The 22,497-nt window shown below is 43.3% G+C and overlaps 1 protein-coding gene across 3 annotated transcripts in view; it reads right to left on the bottom strand.

The window, feature by feature from the left end:
• The window catches only part of LOC131229899 (QWRF motif-containing protein 2-like), a 40,024-nt gene that overhangs the window by 16,164 nt on the left and 1,363 nt on the right, over positions 1 to 22,497 (bottom strand). For all 3 annotated transcript variants that reach the window (XM_058225964.1, XM_058225963.1, XM_058225962.1), the window contains exon 1: positions 22,349 to 22,497. This exon is cut by the window's right edge. In XM_058225964.1, coding sequence (XP_058081947.1) covers positions 22,349 to 22,497 — 149 coding nt within the window. The remainder of the gene's footprint in view (positions 1 to 22,348) is intronic.

The raw sequence follows: 22,497 nt of genomic DNA, 5'->3' as shown, positions 1-22,497 counted from the left end.
TGGCAGCAGAAGGTAATGGATATTCTAGTCAGACAAGGGTTGAGCAAGGCATTGTTGGAGACTAAAACGGAGAAGATGTCGGATGATGAATGAAGTGATCTTAGGGAGAAAGCTATGAGCACCATCCGTTTATGTCTGTCGGATGAGGTCCTATACAATGTCCCGGATGAGGAATCTCCACAAGAGATGTAGAAGAAACTAGAAGACCTATACACGTCGAAGAAACAACTATTCGAGCTACAAATGAAGGAAGGATCACATCTCCTAGAGTACATGAACTTGTCCACAAAGTTATGTAGCATGTTGTTAAGGCTCAAAATGACAATCGATGAAGAAGACAAAGCGACGTTACTTCTAGCATCATACGACCATCTCGTCACTACTCTATAGTATGGGAAGAATGTGGTGAAGTTGGAAGTGATCACCGCAGCTCTTGTTTCTAACGAGATGAGGAAGAAGCCAAGTAATGGCAACTCTCAGGCAGAAGGGTTAGTCACGAAAGGGGGGTCAGGGACATGGGCGATCCGTGGAGCGATCTCGGTCTAACAGGATGAAAAAGTGATGCAGGACAATTAATCACTTGCTCTAAAAGCTTGAACTACTAGAGCATGGCGAATCAATCCATTTATCGCATAGCCCAAGCCCCACATCGCATGGGTTAGGACCCCGGTCAACCCCCCCCCCCCCCCCCCCTGTGGGCCCCAAATCACATGGGTACCACCTCACACGGGCCGCCCACCCCGAGTGTGCCCATACATCCCATAGGCAACCCCAATCGAGCTCGGTGTGAAAATGGTCCTGTATTAATCACCCCCGGTGAGGAGTCTCGAACACAAGATCTCCCGCTTTGATACCAATTTGATGCAAGACAATTAACCACTTGCTCTAAAAGCTCGAACTATTAGAACATGGCGAATCAATCCCTTTATCTCATAGCACAGGCCCCACATCGCATGGGTTAGGACTTCAGCCGAACCCCCTCGTGAGGCCCAAATCACATGGGTACCGCCTCACACGAACCACTCGCCTCACATGGGCCACCCACCCCGAGTGTGCCCCTGCATCCCACAGGCAACCCCACTCAAGCCCGGTGCGAAAATGCCCCTGCATTAAAAAGTCTAGATTGAAATTCAAGGCAAATAACAGATGCTTCTACTATGGCATGGTATTCAAAATCGGTTACGTAACGGTCGTTACGCAGTGGTAACAGTCAAAAACATTACGCGTTACGGGCTCGAAACGGCCATAACGGTCATGTAATGGCCCTATAATAGTTTTTTCAAAAAATAAAAAAGGGCCATAACTGCTGATACGGCTCGTATCATAATGGTAACGGTGGTGGCCGCACGACCACCGTTACCGTTTTGAAACACCTTGACTGTGGCATTTAATGGTAGAGTAATACACGAGCCTAACTAGCTCAAAAAGCTTGTTGGCTTGGCTCGATCTAGCTTAGTTTGACTTGGCTTTAACTTTAACTCGAGGCGAGCCAAGCTTCTCATTACTTAGCTCATTTGAAAACAAGACGAGGTCGAGCAAAGTAGAGTTCGGCTCGCTCAAGCTTGGCTTGGCTTGAGTATAATTTCAAATTTTATATATATATATATATATATAAAATATGTTATAAAAAAAATCCTAAAGCAACCCGCCTGTCCCTTTTTTCCCTTTCTCCTTTACAAGCCCTACCTGCCCAACTGTGCCCGCCCAAGCTCCTCTCTCTCTCTCTCTCTCTCTCTCTCTCTCTCTCTCTCTCTCTCTCTCTCTCTCTCCATTTCTCAGCCCGACTCGACCGAGTTGCTCAGCTTGACCTACCTGAGTTGGAACTTACCCATTCAGCCGTTCAAAGTTCGTCCTCTTTCTTTTTTCTCAACTCGACAATAAGTTATACCTCTACTCTTTGTTTTTTCTTTTTTTTTAAATTCCTTTTTTATTTATGTAATTGTTTGAAAATAGGAAAACTTCAAATTCCAAAATGGAGACTTGGGGTTTTGATTTACAAATTTGAAGGTTTGGGAGTTGGGTTGGGGCTGGATTGGAGAATATTAAATTAATGAAAGAGGTATTAAGTTTGTACACTATAAATAAACTAACTTCTACTAATTGTAAATTGGTAATATACTTTCCTACTTTACCACATCTTACATTTTCATTTTTTAAAATGAAAAAAATAGACAAAGCTCGGCTCAACACAGCTCACTCGGCTTGACTCGGACCCAACTCGCTTGGTTCGAACAATCAAGCCGAGTTGAGCTAGCATTTTGAGCTCAAAGGTCGAGCCGAACCGAGCTCGAGCTCAAGCTGAGGTAGTCATGTGAATGAGTTAAGCTGAGCTGAGCGGGGCAGAGCTTAGCTTGACTCGGCTCAATGTACAACTCTAATTAAGGGGCATTTCAAGAGAGACTTCTAGAAACTAAAGCATGACCCAGAAAGCAAAGGAAAATGGAATACAACTGAATTGGCTAGTGTAGCAGAAGAGAGCTCAAAAGGAGAAATCATCTCAGTCTCTTCAGGTACGAGTCAACGCTCTAACACATGGATTCTAGATTCAGGATGTTCGTATCATATGTGTTCAAATAAGACTTGGTTCGACTCCTACAAGTCCTATAATGGTGGAAATGTTCTAATGGGTAATAACGTAGCATGCAAGGCCATCGGAATAGGGACCATCAAGGTGAGGATATTTGACGGAGTCATACAGACTCTAAGTAATGTCTGACATGTCCCACTTATATATATATATATAGGAGTTTTAGATAAGAACAGTTGTCCGTTCACTGTAACGGGCAATATAATCAAAGTAACTAGAGGTGCAAAGGTATTGATGAAGGGACAAACGGTTGGAAATGTGTACAAGTTAGATGGGAGCACGATTATGAAGGAGGCTGCCACCACCTCACACACAGAATCTGGCATAGATGACACAAATTTGTAGCATATATGGCTAGGGCATATGAGCGAGAGAGACATGATGGAATTCCATAAACGAAAACTGTTGAATGGAATTAAGGCATGTAATGTGGATTTATGTGAGCATTGTGTATATGGGAAGCAATGCAGGGTAAGGTTCAAGACTGCTACACACACTAGTAGCGGTGTGCTCGACTATATTCATTACTATGTCAGGGGGCTAGTGACAATACTATCTAAGGGAGGGGTATGATACTTCGTGACATTCATGACAATTTACTCGAGGAATGTTTGGGTCTATTTCTTGAAACACAAATTTGAGGTGTTCACTAGGTTTAAGTGATGGAAGGCGGAGGTAGAGAAGGAAACTGGAAGACATGTTAAGTGTCTCAGATTAGATAATGGTACGGAGTACATAGACATGGAATTTATGAAATTTTGTGAGGAACAGGGCATCACAAGGCACTTCTCAACTCCAGGGACCCCACAACAGAACGAGGCGATAGTGAGGATGAAGAGAACTCTATTGGAGAGGGCAAGAAGTATGCGGTTGCATGCAGAGCTGCCTAAAAGTTTCTAGGTAGAAGTTGTGAACATGGTATGCTATATTGTAAATTGGTCACCATCTACAACACTAGTGATATAGGACACATGATTTAATGCTAGCATGCAACATGGAGATTATGAAAGAGTCCATAAAGTAATTCAATTAACAAAAGATGCTAACCCACCAAGTAATTAAAAGTAAATAATAGAAAATAAAATTTGATTTAGCCTAAATCACATGCTCGCATGCTAAAAAATCACATAAATTAATTAAAACTAGGCTCGATGGAAGGATATAACTTTCAATTTAGCATAGGCACATTCCACACTCATGGGATAGATTTGTAAGTTTTATGATTAGGGTTGGGAAGGGAAAAATCTAAAATTTGAAGAATTAGGGTTTATGAGAATTGAGAATTTTGGAATTACGGTTTTTTCAGAAATTAGGAAAAATCTAGGAAAGTTAGGAATTTCAGGTTTAGGGTTAGGGTTTTGGGGATGAAAGAAAGGGGTTTTGATATAATGATGGTGGGAAACTAAAAGCAGCAGGTGGGATTCACACATGTGGTTGTACGGTCACACGTGTAGCATGGGAGGATGGGTTCGGGTTGGTTAAGGTTTGGATTGTGGATGGGTATGGGAAAGTAAGGTTTGGGCGAAGACGAAGATTTGGGATGGAGAGAATGAAGAACCTAAAGAAAATACCTGGATGAGGAAGAAAAGAGAAGATGGTGTGAAGATAGATGGAGACCTCGCACCTCCGTTGATGAAAATTATCCTCACACCAATCTTCCTTGCAAATCGCATGGAAGTATCTTCAAATCGCATGAAGATGGAAGAAGAAAGCAAGAGTTTTTCTCTTCTTTTTTTTTAATCACAAAATCTAATGGGGTTGGATCTCCACCCCCCTGTGCTTTTATTAAAAATTCGGAATTAAAAATTCAGCATAATTATAATTATATCACTCACTTAAGTGAAGTGGCCCATAGTCCAAAATAAGAAAATTAAAACATCTATTATCAATCTCAATCATCAAATAAATCTTAAAAATAAAAAATAAAAATAAAAACATAAAGAAAGCAAGATCAGAATCCAAAGGGCCCAAATCTAAAAGATTTTGTGGCCAAATGGCCTGATTGACAAGATCCAACAGTCGGATCGACACGAAATAACAATCCTATGACTAAAATAGTCTCCTAAGCAGTCCACATGCATCATCCCAAGGTGGAGTCTTCTTGATACACATCCAATGTTGTGGGGTCTTCAAAATGGCCCTGCCGGTCCCATTTGGAGCTCGTCTGCCATTTACAAAGAAAGTTGCGCTGATGTGGGTGGTCGTATCCGTCTCTGGTACATCCGAGTAGGTGCTTCGATGTCCCCATCAACTGAACTCCAAGGTAACAAAGGGATTTGGACAGGTAAGGACATCAATTATTCAAGATCGAGGATCTTCAGGTGTCCAACATATCTCCACGTGAAGAGTGGACAAAGGTCAAAGTTGGATCTCAAATCTAGAAAGTGCATCTTTATCAGGTACGAGAAAAGTGTTAAGGGCTACAAGCTTTGGAATGTTGACTCACAGAAAGTGGTCATCGGTAGAGATGTTATCTTTGATAAAGCATCAATGTTGAAAGCCAACAAGGACGCTGCAAGGAAGTTTTTTTTGTTTTAAAAAAAAGGTGAGACCAAGAGATTATCGATGCAGGTGGAGCCGATTGAGCCGGTTACTAAAGGGGAAATTAAGCAGGAGCAAGAAACTTGGCAAAATAATTAGTAGGATACATAGGAAAGTATAGCAAGGAACAGTACAGGTTCGAGGACAGTCTCGTTTGCATTATTCACAGGGAGTGGAGATTCATCCACTTTCCAAGAGGCGAAATCTGGAAAGGATGGTGATAAGTGGATGTTGGATATAGTCGAGGAGATGGAATCTCTACACAGGAATCAGACATGGGAGTTTATGGAACTTCCAAAAGGTCGACAGTCTATAGGGTGTAAACAGTGTTCGAGTTGTCAGTATCGCTACAAGTTTCGCTGCCGGAGATAAAGATATAATATCGTTATCGCCAATAATATCACTGATAACCAGAACTGCAGGGAAAAAGGGGGAAACATAGAGAAAATGGTGGAATTTTTTAGTAAAACTTCAGGACATGCCTAAATACACATATTTACATATTCAGGAATTAAAAAATTACAAAAAGAATGCAGTAAATAATAAGTTTCCATTTAATAGGGGCCAAAAGGCATGCGTTGTCGTAAGAAATCACTCAAATAGTAATCAAAATGAGTTTATATAATACAAATGCAAGCTTACAACAATTAAGACATGCAAAAGTAAATGAATTAAAAAAATACACATTTCAAAAAAATAATCGGGTTATGTGGGCCATACTATGGTATATGTTTTGTATCCACACCATCCAACCATTTGGAGATATCATTTTATGGCAGAAGGTAAATAATGAGTCTGATCCAAAGCTCTAGTGGACCCCACCACAGAAAACAGTGGGGAGAGTGACACCCACAGTTAAAAACTTATAAATAGAGTCACAGTGGGGAGAGTGACGCACTGGGATGCTACGTGGGGTCCACCATAATGTTTTTGAAAAATCCACCCCATCCATCCGTTATTTTAGATCATTTTAGGACATTAGAAAAGAAATCATGTGGATCCAAAACTTTGGGCAGCCGCAAAAGAGGAAATAGTGGAGATTCAGTGACCACGGTTTAAACATGTCTGGCCACAAAAGTTTAGCATAAGGCCACTAATTTTGTGTTTTAACTTTATCCCAGTGGAAATGAACTTATATACGGTTTGGATGGCATATAAACATCAAGATGGTGCCCAGAGAGGTTTCAACGGTGGAAAAATCTTTCTCCAGTTTTCATTCTCGTATGGCCACCTTGAGTTTTGGATCCACCTGATTTTTGGCCTCATTCCCTAAAATGATCTGAAAAAATGGATGAACGAGGTGGATTTTTCTTCAACATCATGGTGGGCCCCACGTAGCATCCCAGTGCAGGAACTTCCCACGGAAGGCTTGCTCAGGAAATCCGCATCCACATGGGTACTCCCCTGACGTTATCCAGGAATCAAACATCGGTGCTATGTGGACCCTACATGATGTATGTGTCTCATCCATGCCGTCTAATCCATTTTTCCATATAATTTTTGGTATGAACTCAAAACTGAGTTAGATCAAAATCTCAAGTGGGCCACACAATGTTGATTGAACTCTCACCATTAAAAACATCTTGGTGTTACAAAAGTTTTGGATCAAGCTAATATTTGTTTTTTGACTTCATCCAGGTCTGTATGAGCTAATCTATAGGTTGGATGTCAAATAAACGTTACAGTGGGCCCTAGGAGGTTTTTAATGGTAGACTTTCAATCATTATTATTTTCCCATGGTGTGGTCCACCTGAGATTTTGATGTCTCATTTATGGGGAAAATGATTAAAATAATGTGTAAGCATGAATGGACGGTGTGGATAAAACAAATAGATCATGGTGGGGCCCACATAGCACCGACCACTAGCCCCTAGTTAGTCGCAATGTCATTAGCCAAACCACGTCCCATGTGTATCGGAAGCAAATTGCGTAGTCAGTAACTCACTATGGTTAGCGTACTGAGTAAACTCTGTGAGGTCCACCATGATTTATGTATTTTATCCGCTCCGTCCATCCATTTTCCTAGATAATTTTATGGCTTAAGCACAAAAATGAAGCATATGCAATGTTCAAATGGACCACACCACATGAAACAGTTGAATTGAACTTCTACTATTGAAAATTTCTTAGGGGCCATAGAAGTTTTGGATCAAGCTTATATTTGTGTTTTACGTTCATCCATATCTTTATGATCGTATGAACAGGTTGGATGACAGATAAATATCACTGTGGGGCCCAGTAAGGTTTCGATGGTGGAAATCATTATCCCACTGTTTCCTGGGGTATGATCCACCTGATCTTTGGATATGATCCAAATTTAGGCTCAACCCCTTGAATTAGACGGAAAAAGGGATGGATGGTGTGGATAGACCACATACATTCAAGGTGGGCCCAAATCGGTTTACTCAGTACGATAAAAGCGCATCGAGTAACTCATACACAATCCGATTTCTTTCCATATCTTCGAAGTTTCAAAGTTAAAAATAAAAAAATAATAAAAATAAAAATAAAAACACCCAACCCTAAATTTCCGATGAAGAGGCAATCCCAACGAAGAATGAGGGTTTTTGAGCGAGAGTTGTTGCGGAAGAAAGAGAGGTTTTCTTACCTGGAAACGGAATGAAATCTTCGAAGATCGGCTGCTGCAATGCTCGAAGATCGGCGCTGTTTATCGATGCGTTCTTTCGAGCTCTGAGTTTCGATCAACCAAGTACAATATCTTCTCAGTTCCAATATTTTTTCAAATTTTTACCTATTTATTGAAAATCCAAGTTGTTAGCTATAGTTTTCCTATGATAGGTAGCGTGGTTGGTGGCTACAGTTGATGTTGTCGGCGGTAATCCAAAATTATCGGCGATATCTCCGATATTTCGCTGATAATCTGAAGCGAAACGAAAAAATAGGGTTTATTATTGGCGATAATATTGACATTTCATCGATAACTCGAACATTAGGTGTAAATGGGTCTATAGGAAAAATGAAACATTAACTGAGAAAAATGGCAAAAAGTACAAGGCAATGCTCGTAACAAAAGAGTTCTCACGGAGGGAATGAGTACATTACAATGAAGTTTTCTCTCCGGTCATGAAACATACCTCGATCAGGGTGCTACTAGCAATGGTAGCGAAATTCAATTTGGATTTGGAGCAATTCGATGTAAAGACAACATTCCTTCGTAGGAATTGGAGGAAATCATTTACATGAGGTAGCCTGAAGGATTCGAGGAGCTAGATAAGGAAAGTTGTGTCTAGGTTGAAGAAGCCATTGTATGGGCTGAAGCAGTCTCTAAGGCAGTGGTAAAAGCAGTTCGATTTCTACATGGTAGGGTATAACAGGTGTGAGTACGATTATTGTGTTTATTATAGGGTACTTGAGGATGGGTCCTACATTCCACTAATACTTTACATAGATGATATGTTGATCATTGCAAAGGACAAGAAGGATATACTCTTGCTTAAGTCTCTGTTAAGCAAAGAGTTTGACATGAAGGATCTAGATGCTGTGAATAAGATCCTAGGCATGGAGATACACAAAGACAGTCTGGGAAGCTGTGGCTTTCTTAGAAGTGTTATGTGCAAAAGGTGCTAGAAAGGTTCCACATGGAAAGTGCTATGACAATTAGCACACATCTAGCAGGTCACTTTAAGTTGTCAACAGGTTGTATCTAAGTAGAGAAGAAGAGATTTCAGAAATATCAAGGGCGTCGTACGCGAGTGCAGTGGGAAGTCTCACGTATGCAATGGTTTACACGAGCTCAGATATCTCACAAGCAATCGATGCGGTTAGCAAATATATGATGAATCCAGGGAAAGAGCATTGGAATGTTAAGTAGATTCTCAAGTATCTCAAGGGCACAGTCGACACTGGGATCATGTTTGGAGGACATGGAGCTTCATGTGGAGTTGTAAGTTACATGGATTTAGATTATGGAGGCGATCTGGATAACAAGAGGTCCACTACGGGATATGTTTTCATGTTAGCAAGCGGACCGGTATGTTGGAGATCTATGCTACAGTCTACAATAGCGTTGTCTACAACTGAGACGGAATACATGGCTGTGACAGAAGCGTCAAAGGAGCATTGTGGTTGAAAGGTCTGATAAGAGAACTCATGTTAAAGCAAGAGGCAATTCAGTTGCATAGTGATAGTCAGTGTGTTATCCATCTGGCGATGAATCAGGTGTATCATGCACGAATCAACCACATTGATGCGAGGTTCCATGAAATACAGGAGCTCATTACTTTAAGGGAGATTATGTTTCAGAAGATTCATACGAACGAGAATGTCACAGACATATTGACAAAGCCGGTGACCACAGAGAAGTTAAAGCATTGCTTGGGCTTGATCAATCTCACTAGTCATTGATGAGATTAGGCACTCTTGCACAGGGGTGCGGATGGAGCTACGTTCCAGGTAGAGAATGCAGAAGCGGTCTACGCTCAAGGTGGAGGTTGCATGGGAGGTCTTAAAGGTGGCTTGGCAAAATGCAAGTCAAGGTAAAGAATGTTGTGCAGGATACCTTGATTCTATCAAATCTATTGTACAAATAAGTTGAGGTTTGGTTCCACCGAAGCCATTTTCGGTTCGACCAAAAATTCGATAATTCTCAAATTGCTCGTTGTGATGTTTTGGTCAATTTTGGTTTGACCGAAAATTCATTCGGGTCGATTCGGTCCAACCGGATCTGTTATGCAGAGTTGCACAAATCAACTTATTTAAGCCAAGTCAAGGTAGAGAATGTGGTGCAGGATGCCTTAATTCTGTCAAATCTATTGTACAAAGAAGTTGAGGTTTGGTTCCATCGAAGCCATTTTTTGTTCGACCAAAAATTCGATAATTCTCAAATTGCTCATTGTGATGTTTTGGTCAATTTTGGTTTAACTGAAAATTCATTCGGGTCGATTCGGTCCAACCGGATCTGTTATGCAGAGTTGCACAAATCAGGCTATTTAAGCTTAATTTGGTATTAGGCCTTGTATTCTATTATGAACATTTTCTCTCTAAGGAGAAGGGTTTGCCAGGTAAGAGGGTTTTCAACGTTTGTAAGGGCTTGGAAAGGGTTTTCCAAGGGTTGCGCATCGTAAGGGGGGATCAGGTACATCTGTAATCGAAGAAGGTAAGTTCGTAAACTCTAAGGTCTTGATTATAGCGGATCTCTGTCACTTTGTGCCATGGTTTTTTCCCGCAATGGTTTTTCACATAAATATCTTGCATTTTGTGGCTGATTGCTTTATTGTTTAGTTATTCTGCTTTATTTGATTGTTATATCTTCGTTGTACGTGCTTCCGCAATGCATGCAGATTGACGGTGGTATTAGATTCGAATTTCTAGTACCTAGGGTTGATATGGGTTTAACAAGAGGCTCTACAAATGAACCGAATGGTCTTCTTTGGGTGGAAGGAGGTGGTTTCAAGTGAGGGGGATGCCGCTTGAGCTATGGTTCTTGGATGCTTTTCTAACGATGACGTCATGCCTTGAAGAACAGTGGAAGTCAATCCGGCGACGATAATTGGGGAGGAGATGATAGTGGCATGTATCCATGTAAGGAAGAAGAGGGAAAAGGCGCTGAAGAAGATCATGGTTGCGATGAGGGAGGAGAAGGTGGTTCTTGAGGTCATGAGCAAGGTTCAAGAGCTAGTTACAGGAAAAGAAATGAGCGAAGATGAGTTATGGCAGGAACTTCCGACAATGGATCGAGGGGAAAGCAATTGGAAGACGATGTACCAAGGCTTCGGTGCTCGTGTTAGTGGGGGAAATGAGCTGGAGCTCGGTGATTGGACAAGAGGGGACGAATGGCATTGTGGCTACTCTCAGGGAGACGTGTCTTTGTATCTATGATGTAAAGTGGCAGGACAACTACTAGGGAGACGCATGGCCTGAAGGTTGTCTCTCTTGTAAAGGTGGCAAGAGTTAGATCCTTGATTTTTTATTTTTTTTTTCGCACACACACCCCAAATGGGAACTCTGAACGCATGACTTTAGTGTTGAAATGCAGTACATCTACCACTAAGTTTACATTTCTCAATGTAGCATCGATCAAGCGGTTGTTGCAGAGTTTATCACCACATGGAGGGTTGGTAGGCAGGCTTGGAGGTGAGGCATGACAAGGGTCAGTGGAGGTGCAGGCGACAGGTGTTGCCTCGGGCAGTGATGCTTGAAGCAGAGGTGGGTGAGATATGTGACATAGATCTAAGACCCAGGTTCGACACTCTTTTTTGTAGCATACACCCGCTCGAGTATGGGACCCAAAGAGTTGGAAAACAAATAAAGTCAGAAATTTCGGGTCCTAAAGAGTCTTCAATCGTCATGTGGGACCCACAATGGTGGGCCACTTCCCATGCGATCACGATCAAGGTCCGCCAAGGTCAAAGATGATGACCTTGGTAGACCTTGATCACAGGTGGAGGTGTATGCATCCACCCTCTCAAGTGTGGCACCCAAAGAGTTGGCAAACAAATAAAGTTTGAAAATTTGGATCCTAAAGAGTCTTCAATCTTCATGTGGGACCCATAATGGTGGCCCACTTTCCATGCGATCACGATCAAGGTCCGCCAAGGTCCAAGATGATGACCCGTACACAATCATGTACCACATACTGGGTTTCCTCATAATTTGCTTTGTTGTCTTACGCAGTCCATTGTTTGCTCACGCATCTTAGCCTAGCGGGGTTCACATACATCATGGTCGTATCAAACATCCTGCTAAATGCCCCACCACACAAATGCTCACTTAATCTGTCATCATTCAGGAAAAAAGCATCCACCAGCTTCCATCCAAGTAGAGAAGGTTAATCACCTTTTCTTTTCTTTTCTTTCTCTTTTTGTAAGACAAGAAGAAAAGGTTAATTACCTACCCCCACCACATCCATAAATCAGATAACAAATGCAAAAAACTATACTTTTCCAGCTAACAGTAGATATTTTTTTTTATCAGTTTTTTTTTTTTTTTTCAAAGATAACAGAAATTATATTAAAAGCGAGGCAAGATACAAAGAAAGGCTACTGCTGAGATAGCAGAGAAGCCAAAGAAAAAAAAAAAAAAAAAGACTAAGAGCCCAGAAACAAAGGATCATGCTCTATTAACCCTGAGACGTTGGAAGCCCATTCGATGATGAGATTTTTAGCTTTGGAAGAGACTGTCTAGGCCGAGGAAGTCAGATCGTTAAAGCATCGCTCGTTTCTCTCCTTCCACACAGACCACCCAATGGCGAGAAGGGCCATTCTCTAGATGCGTTTTCTCATTTTTCTAAAGTTGAAGCTATGCCAAAAAGAGGTCATAAGGGAGCAAGAACCGGGAATACACCCACTGATACCAAAATGGAGAAAGAAGTCCGACCAGATCTGGTTGATGAACGGGCAGTGAAGCAAAAGGTGGTCGACCGATTCCTCATCCTTCATACAGCAGACACATGCATTGACGATCTGCATACCTCTTTTTCTCAGATTATCAATGGTAAGGATCCTGTTTTTACCCACCAACCAACCAAAGCAAACGAATTTGGGAGGGACAGGGTATTTCCATATAAACGGGGTAACAGCGTTCACTGACAAATAGCTCGGTAGGAGGAGGGAATATAGCGACTTGACCGTGAAAACTCCAGACTTATCGTTGTTCCAAATTAGTCTGTTAGGGGAGGCCTTGTCGGGGGATGACTTAGAAAGGCATTCGAGCAAGGCAACGAATTCCGACACCTCCCAATCATGGAGATTACGCGTGCAGATGACTTCCCAGGCAATAGTGTTGTCAATAGCATTGTAACAGTCGGCAATGAAAACATTCTTGTCCCCAGCCAGACGATATATATTGGGAAAAGAGAGTTTGAGGGGCGCTTCTCCCATCCAGTGGTCATCCCAGAATCTGATGGCAGAACCGCAGCCAATTTCGAAGGAAACGTTGTCGGTCACCACCAGCTTCGATCGGAGAATGCCTTTCCAGGTAGAGGAGGCTCTATAGGTCGTCAATTTTTTGGTCCACCAGCCACCTGGGGATGAGCTGTATTTAACTTTGATGATTTGATTTCAAAGAGCGCCATCCTCGGAGCCTAGCCTCCAAGTCCATTTGCCTAGAAGAGCCTGGTTCATGATCTTGAGGTCCTTGATGCTAGCTCCCCCTTCACGGTAATGAGTGCAGACTTCTTTCCAATCAAGAAGGTGGAATTTCTTTTGGTTCTCCTTGCCGCTCCAAAGGAAGTCTCTTCTGAGGTTATCGATGTGGGCCAGCACTGGGGTCGGGCAAACGAAAAGGGACATGTAAAATGTGGGGAGATTAGACAGGGCTGACTTTATGAGTGTCAGGCGACCGCCCATCGAGTGGTATTGCCATTTCTAGGTGGTGAGGTATTTTTGGACCTTAGTGATAATTTTGTCTCACATAGCTTTCGGAGGGGGGCCATAGGCAAGAGGGAGGCCAACAAAGGAGGAAGGGAAGGTAGCAGCTGAGCACCCGAGAGTGTTGGCGGGACTGGAAAGGTCAGCGAAGGAAATATTGATTCCAAAGATTTTAGATTTGGCCATGTTGATTCTCTGACCAAAGACGGCTTCAAAGCACCTCAGAGCAGTTTGAAGATTATCGATAATCGTCGGGTGAGCTTCAGATAGGATGAGGGTGTCGTCTGCAAACTGAATGTGGGAGATTGGAGAAGAGATTCCAGGCATGACGATTCCTTTGAGAATCCCGGCGGACTGACCACTGAAGATCATCTGAGATAAAGCCTCTCCCACAAGGAGGAAAAAAAGCGGAGATAGGGGGTCCCCTTGTCGGATACAGCGCGAGCTGTTGAAGAATCCCTTGGGGGCACCATTGATGAGGACCGAGAAATGGGCCGATTCGACACAAGCGTTCATCGAGTTTCTCCATGTCCTGCCAAAACCCATTCAGGTAAGCAAATACTGAAGGAATCCCCAATCCACATGATCGTAGGCCTTCTCGATGTCGAGCTTGCAAAATATGCTCTTCTTACCGGATTTGTGACAGGAGTGGAGACATTCATTAGCAATCAGGGCACAATCAATAATCTATCTTCCCTTGATAAAGGCGTTCTGATTCTTGGAGATCAGGTTCCCCAAGCAAGGTGTCCCGTATCGGTATCGGTTGACGTAACGGTGACCTCCAAAACCGATATGGATATAGGGTTGTAACGGCGATACGAGGGCGTAACGGCCCGTAACGGCGTAAAATTTTTTTTTTGCCAAAAAAATATAAAAAAAATATGTATTAAATCCGGAATATTCTAAGCATTCCAAATATGCATTCATTTATAAATTGGAATATGTTTATGGTGGTGTAACAGTCCACTCTTTGGTGAGAAGCTGTATCGGACTGTCTGATTAATTTTTGAACCAGGTAACCTGAATTTGACTACAAAATGTATATATTTAATTTCTAAATATCTAATTTATATACTTAAAAATTTAATATCTTTCTCCCAGTAGTTCTTTAAAAAAATGAAATTAAATTCAGGTAGATGGCGTTGCCAATTTCGGGCTGACTTGGAGGACCAATCTATGCCCCAAATTAGCCTCAAATTCATGCAATTTATTGTCATTATCCCACTTATGTATTAGTGGACATTTATTGGATAGTGAATCATGAAAAAAATCAAAAGGCCCTATTTTAAAAAATAAGAGTACACCAAATAACAATTAAAACTATTCAAATAATTTGATTTTGGCATTGTGAGTTAGCAATTGCAGTTTATAATTTAATTGGTAAATTTTAAGTTAACATGTCTTTGGTACAATTTTTTAAGGCCTTGAATTAGGCGGGACTCAGATTGTGAAGTGTAGCACACATGTCAAAAGTTTTTTGGGCCCCACGCATGATGAATGTGTTATATCTAAACCGTCCATTCATTTGACGAGATCGTCTTAAGGCTTGACACGAAAAATAATACAGATCTAATTATCAAGTGGACCACACTGCAAAAAGCAGTGGGGGATTGAACGTCTACCATTGAAAACTTTTTTGGGATCACATAACTTTTAGATCAATATGAAATTTATTTTTCCTCTTCATTCAGGTCTTTTTGACCTTACGAATAGATTGGATGGAAAATAAATGTTACGGTGGGCCTATGAATTGTTTAACGGTGAAAATCATCATCTCCATTGCTATTTTTGGTGTGGTCCAGACGATCTTTGGATACGGTTCATTTTTTAGGTAATGCTCTAAAATAATATTTAAAAATAGATGAACGGTGTGGATATAATAAATAAATCACCGTGGAGCCTATAAAAATTTGATCTCCTTTGAACCGTTCGTACAACTCGGAGCTCGAGGAGTGTCAGCGCTCGTCTCAGCGTGACACGTACCTACAGCAGCTTACGCCTGCCCAAAAAAAAAAAAAAGGAGAAGAAACCGAAAAGAAAAAAGAGGGAAAGAAGAGAAGAAAAAAGAGGGAAAGAGGGAAAGAACAGAGGGAGAGAGAGAGAGAGGGAGAGAGAGAGAGAAGAAGAAGGAGAAGGAGGAGGAGAAGGCCGTAGCCGCAGCCGCAGTCGCAGTCGCAGCAGGGCCGCAGCCGCAGCCGCAGCAGGGCTTTCCAAGGCCCGTAACAGCCGTTACGGGTCAGTAACGGCCGTTACGTCCGTAACGGGCCCGTAACGGCCGTTACGTGTACAAAAAAGGGACTCGGCCGATACGGCCCCGTATCGCGTAATAGGTACCACCGTTATCGTTACGTATCGGCCGTTACGGCCGATACGTAACCGTTTTGGGACACCCTGTCCCCAAGACCAACAATAGCCTAGGAGCCAGAATCTTGGCCAGAATTTTGTAAGGGCTTCCAATCAGGCTGATGGGTCTGAACTCGAAGAAAGAGCTTGCTCCAGGGGCTTTAGGAATAAGAGCGATGAATGAGGCGCCTAGGCCTTTGGAAAATTTACCTCTGCGATGGAATTCATTAAGGAAATCCATGACATCTTGCTTAGTGCAGCCCCAGAATTTTTGGAAGAAAATAATCGGGTACCCATCAGGGCCAGGGGACTTGTCTCCGCCTAAAGAGTCGATGGCCAGCTTGGCTTCTTCCTCAGAAAATGGAGCCTCAAGAAGGTCAGCCTCGGCTTGTTGGAGAGAATTAAAGCAGATGTCGTCCAGACAGGGTCTTGTCCAACCTTCGGAAGAGAGGAGGGATCTGAAATGGGAGACAGCAATGTCGGCGATCTCCTGTTTGTCATCGATCCGCCTTCCGTCGACAGTAACGCTGTGAATAGCATTGGTCCGAGCTCGCATATTAGCAATGTTGTGGAAATACCGATTGTTTTTGTCGCCTTCAGAAATCCATTTGGCCCTAGATTTCAGTTTCCAAGATAGCTCATCCTCCAAAGCTCTGGCGGAGATGGACTGGATGATTTGGATGCGCCTACTCATCACTTCATTCGACATAGAGCCCTGTTCCGCATCGGAATCAATGCGCTGTAATTCAGCAAAGAGTCGATCCGACTCCACCTTGCGTTTGAGCAATTCAGTTTCCTTCCATTTGTTGATTTTCTCCTCAAGGAGTTTATGGCCGCAAAACCTTCAGCTTTAAGAGAAGGCCACCACTCCTCAATCATCTTGCAGAAGCTATCGGTTTGGAGCCAAGAAGAGTTGAACTTGAAAGGCTTAGGACCCTAGTTCTCAGCCGTCGACAAAAGGAGGATGGGGCAATGGTCGAAAGTGGTTCTAGGAAGAGCTTGCTGAAACAGAGAAGGGAAAGTCTCCAGCCAGTCTGAGGAGAGAAGAAATCTGTCCAGTCTTGTCTGAGTACGGGATTTGCACCCATTAGTCCAGGTGTATCTGGCTCCGGATAGAGGCATATCTACCAATTTCTGCGATTCTATCCACACTCCTCCATGGCCGAAGAGGCCCTTTTGATACGAGAGTGTTTTGAAGCATAGCGGACAACGTTGAAGTCCCCAACGAAACAGCAAGGTCCTACAAAAGAAAGTTTGGTGGCAGACATTTCATCCCAAAATGCTGATCTAAAGGAGTCTTCATTAGGGCCATAAACTGCTGAAATAAGACATTGAAAGTGAGAAGACTTATCTTGTAATATGACTGTTACCGAGAATACTCTAGTAGATGAGGACAGAAGGGCCCATTTCGAGGACTTCCAAGCTAAGAGGATGCCGCACGACGACCCCAACGCGTCAAGAGTGAGGCGATTGGCGTCCTTAGCGTTCCACAAAGAGGTCAGCAGGCGATCGAAGAAAGAAGGGACTTTAGTCTCCTGGAGATAGATGACGTTAGGATCTTTTCTACGAATGGATTCCTTGATCAAGCACCGTTTATGTTTGGAACCCACCCCCCTCACTTTCCAGGAGATGATATTCATTGGGGAACGGAGCTTCCCCGGTTTCACTTTCGTCCTCTTCTTGCGCTGGACGTAGCAAGCAGGTTCGGACTTGGTTGAAGGCTGAGGAGCTCACGGTTGTTGGTCGATCTGGGAACCTGCTTAGTTGGCGTTTTGGCGGGCGGAAGGGGTCTTCCCCTGTTCTCGATACACTGAAAAAGAGTTGTGTAATCCTCTTCTCTATTTCCAAACAATAGGCCCAGAGACTTCCCAACGTGACCTACTGCATCCCTAATCCATTTTTTATTTTGGAGTTTGTCAAAAATCTCCTCTGCTTTTTCATGCAATGGACTTCATATCGCGATCAGTCAGATGGCAGTGGGGGTGAGCTGCGCACATCTGGAGGGGCTCAGCAACAAGCACGTCATCGGGGGGGAGGGGTATTCCTAGAAGATGGTAATGGGGTCGAGTCCCGGGAGTCGTGGTCGGAGATGGATGGGGAGATGGGGGTCGAAGGGGAGGATTGGGTATCGGAGAATCTGCTTTCTGAATTATCTCCTGAAGACATGACCTCGGTCGTGGGGGAAGGAGATAGGGCCCGGATGGGGGATCGAGAGTGCAGGGAAGAAGAGTGGAGGGGAGATCGTTTGAAAAAGGGGTTCGGTGTCAGGCTGGGTAGGATAGGAAGGTGGGTATTGTTTTAGGTGTTGGGTTCGGGTTTACAGGGGGAGGGGCACGTGTGAGGCTTGCATCGAAAAGGGAGCATTGCCGGGTCCGGGAGAGTAGACCCGATTTTGGATGCAGGAAGCTCTCTCGGGGTGATGGGGGACTGCACCACGTGTAGGGCCAGGAGCTTCGGGTCTGAAGAGTCAAGAGGCACGCATCTGGATGTGGAGGGGATGGCGTCATCGCCGTAATTGGGACAGGTTTCACGCTACTCGAGGTGTGGGCGAGAGGGATGCTGCGACGGCCCCGTGTCCCAATCGGCCAGGAGATCGACGGATGAGACGCACGCACCATAATCGAGGGCGGCATGAGCACCATGTGTCGAACTGAAAGGCAAGGGCGATTGCTTCTTGCAGAGGAAAGGGAGAGTGCTGACCGGACGTGACGCTGCAGCTACACTGCGAACGACACGTGGCTTTGCGAAGTGATGACTGCAGGGACGGAAGTCGATGGCAGCTGGCGGGGATGAATGCGTAGCATCCGGTGCACCGCTGGAGAATGCAAGGTGAGGTGCTTCGGCAATCTCCTTCTCCGATACCGGGACAGGAGGTTGAGGGATAGGGTCCTTAGATCGCCAAACGTCGCCCCATCTGGGGTGAGATGCCCCTGGCTGTTCCTTGACGACCGAAAATTTGATAACCCTATTGTCTACCTTCATCTGAAGATGGGATGGTAGCGGAAGACCCTTCTTCCTCCTGATCCGCGCCCTGATGACGCCGACCTCGTCACCGGATTTTGTTTTAAAGTCCATCTCCAAAAGGAATCCCAGTTTAGAGGCTGCGGAGATGAGGAAATCATCGAACTAGCACTCCAGGGGGATATCCCATATCAGGACCCAGATATTTTCCATCCCAAAAATAGAGAACTCGTCCCAAGACATAACCTTGTCTACCAGACCGTGGGCGTGTAGGTGGCCCGCCATGATTAGCATCTCTGGGTTGAGGCCAGGGCACATCTTGACCCAGAGCTCGTTGTAACCAATTGGTTTGATGTTGTAGTTGCCTGGATGATAGCCTGAGCACTCTTTAATCCATTCCCGAACTTGGCCTAATGATGCTCCGTCTTTAGTTTTGATAACTACCATCTCAGCCAAATCAGTTCTGGCCTGTTGGAAAGATACGGAGTCAACTGAAATGAATGGGTCGAGGTCGGCCACCTTGTCGCCATCTGGGGGGGCTGAGTCTCTGACTCCCACATCGGAGTAGCTGGGGTAAGCAGGGTTCTCTGGGGGGATGGGTTCCTTTGTAAGAGAGCATCTTTAAATGAAACTCCTTCAACTCTGACGGGCTAAGTAGTAGGTGGGATGATCGGGGTGTCCTTCAGAGCTCCTGAGGGGAGGGGAGCGTTCGTCCCTTGGTCTCTGGAAGGGGGGCCGAATCTGGCTTTCTGAATAAGAAGCGAGACCCCCACGAATCGCCCTTGCCAGCTCCGTTTCCAAACTCATCCGCACTAAGGCGAAGCCACGATATGCCCCATTTGTGCGGTCTCTTGGCATGACTACGTCCATGACTGCCCCTGCTCTGCCAAATATCCTCGAAATGTTGATGGGTAGCCACCCCGGAGGGTATCCCCTAACGAAGAGGGTGGGGTACGATTTTCTCCTTTTATCCGGTGGGGGAATCTGGTTTAAGGGTTTTCTTTCTGTTGACAACCAGATTCCAGCCATTCTTTCCCGTAGCCTCTGTGTGCCCTTTATCCTCATCGTTGTCCGTAGGCGGAGACTTGTTGGAGGATGTCCTCCCTTTGCTGGTTTCTTCGCTATCGATTGTTTGTCCTTGGTCTGAAGCACTGGTGTTGGTTGTTCTCCTCATCCTCACTTCTATACCAACGGGATCTATTTAGAGAATCCAACTTTCAAAAGTCACTGTTGCATGGTTCCTTTTTTAAAAAAAATCAGTTTTGATGTTTAAACAATATTAATCGACCCCCAAAAAAAAAAAAAAAGTAGCTAACAACTAGCTAGAATGAAGCATAAATCCCCATTACCATGTAACATGTAGATGGGTAATGATTACCAAACTGAGATATGAATGTACAAAATGGATGTGAGAAATGTCTCAAGGTTACTTGATCATGAATCGCATCAATATGTGCAACGTGAATGGGTATGCAAATCCCATTTCCTCTGATGTGTGGTATGTACATCCACTGGGTAAATACAATATAGATCTATACACAATGATTTTGTAATTTATATATGAAATGATGACTATTACCATTATAGGTCCAGCATTCATAATGTTTCATATGCTAAAAGTATGGCACATGCGACACACATGGAGTGAGGAAGGGATGTAAAGAGAAAAGGGGGGAGAGATTCAGAAGGGAAAGAGAAAAATGGGCGAAGCAGAGGGAAAGGTGGAGGCTACATGTAGGTGTATGCTACAGAGAGAGAGAGAGAGAGAGAGAGAGAGAGAGAGAGAGAGAGAGATTTATCATCATCGTTTCCGTTCTGGTGCACTCGAGTCCCTGATCTGCCTACTTTTTGGGCTGACATCCTAACATAAGCCTATACAACAGATGTATGGAGTGGATGTCACAGTCATTAGGGTGTGCCCCACAAAGCCTCTATGGCATAGTCTCCATATTTATATGCTTCATTTGGATTACATGTATGGAAGAGGATATGTCAATGTAGTCTATATGTACTAAAAAAAAGTGAAACGAAGCAAGTTCAATCAAGCCTGGTGAGGTAAAATCTGAACCGTCCATTGCCAACAGCTGCATTTTTAATGATGATTTTACCCCTCTAATAACCAAAGTTCCTAAAATTAATTATAAGGGCAAATTTGTCCAAAAGTACCAGCAATTATATATAGTATAGATGAATGTTGTTTTATGTGATCATCATATACCAATCAAACTGAAGGGGAAATTTTATAGGATAGCTATGAGACCAGCTATGCTTTATGGAATAGAATGTTGGGCAGTTAAGGAACAACAAGTTCAGAGGATGGGTATAGCTGAAATGAGGATGTAGAGATGGATGAGTGAAAAGACATGGATAAAATTAGAAATGCATTCATTTGACGGAACTCACCAATACCAATGCATAATAAAATGAGACAAAGTAGATCTAGATGGTTTGGTCACGTGCAACAAAGACAAAAAATACTATGCTAGTTAAAAGGAGTGACTCGGTGCAAGTTGAAAGCTTTAAAAAGGCAAGGGAAGGCCCAAAAGGACATGGGTGGAGGTAGTAAGAAAAGACTAGAAGACTTATAGCCTAACTGAAGCTATGGCCCTTGATAGAGTGAATGGCGAAAAAGGATTCACATAGCCATTCCCAAAAGTTGGGATAAAGTTTAGATGATGATGATGCATAAATTGAAGTATAAATCTCTATGTTTTGAATATAGATTTACATTACAAGCTAATTACATTAGGAGTATAGTACCATAATTTCTGATTGGTAAAAATAGTGATCCAATAGCAAACCACCCATAGTCCATATCACAGAGTTTGGAAGAGAAAATGTAGGGGTTGGCAATTTAGGTAACATTGAAATGTCTCGTTTTACACCACATTATAACAGTAATGTGAAAATAACTGAAACAAATGACTGATGGAAGCTAAATGTGGATGGTAGGTCAATGCAAAACCTCAATGATCAGATTTGGTGGTGTCATGAGCAACGGCAAAGTAGATACCATCTGGGTCCTCTCTGGTGAGGTAGAAGTTGGTCTTTCCAGCAAGGCAGAACTGACTACAGTTAACAATGATACCAAGATTTGGTTGGTCTTGCCAAATGCCTCTAATTGTGGAAGGTGATTCCACAAAGGCAATTGCTTTTACAGCCAGCAAGAGCAAAGCTCCTTGGAAGCTGACTTTTATTCTGAAACAGATCAAGGAGTTTGTGTTCTCCTTTAGAGATCTCATTCCTCACAAATGTAGAAGCTAAGAAAGACATCTGTACATCAACGTGTACCATCGTGTATCCATCATCTTGATGGGTTGATTGTATTCTTCCTCCAATTAACCTATGTGGGAAACTGAAAGCAAGAAACACAGGTGTTCACAAGGTAAAACTGGTTTCCAGTAGTTATGGGATACTGCAGAACATACTTTAGCTATAAATGATTTTGAAATAGAAACAGAATAGGTGAGGCTATGCAACCACAAGCAGAGCGTACCAGTGGCATGTCCACATCCAAGCTCATGAACTGTGTCAAATGAACTACGACTTGATAATGTCAATCTGATGGTCTAAAATTCAAGAGTTGTACCTCCGCTGTCAGTCTTTGCACCAAAATGGCAGCATCTGCCCTCGCATTTACAAATCGCCATTGCAAGTTCCTGTTATACGACAGCCTCAATAGATGAGCATCTTCAATCCGGTTCTCCCCCATCTTTGCTCTCCGTATGTCAGCAGCAA

This window comes from Magnolia sinica, chromosome 16 (genome assembly GCF_029962835.1).
Source record: "Magnolia sinica isolate HGM2019 chromosome 16, MsV1, whole genome shotgun sequence".
Classification (NCBI taxonomy): domain Eukaryota; kingdom Viridiplantae; phylum Streptophyta; class Magnoliopsida; order Magnoliales; family Magnoliaceae; genus Magnolia; species Magnolia sinica.
The sequence above is the reverse complement of the archived record's forward strand: the minus strand, read 5'-3'. Positions and strand labels throughout refer to the sequence as shown.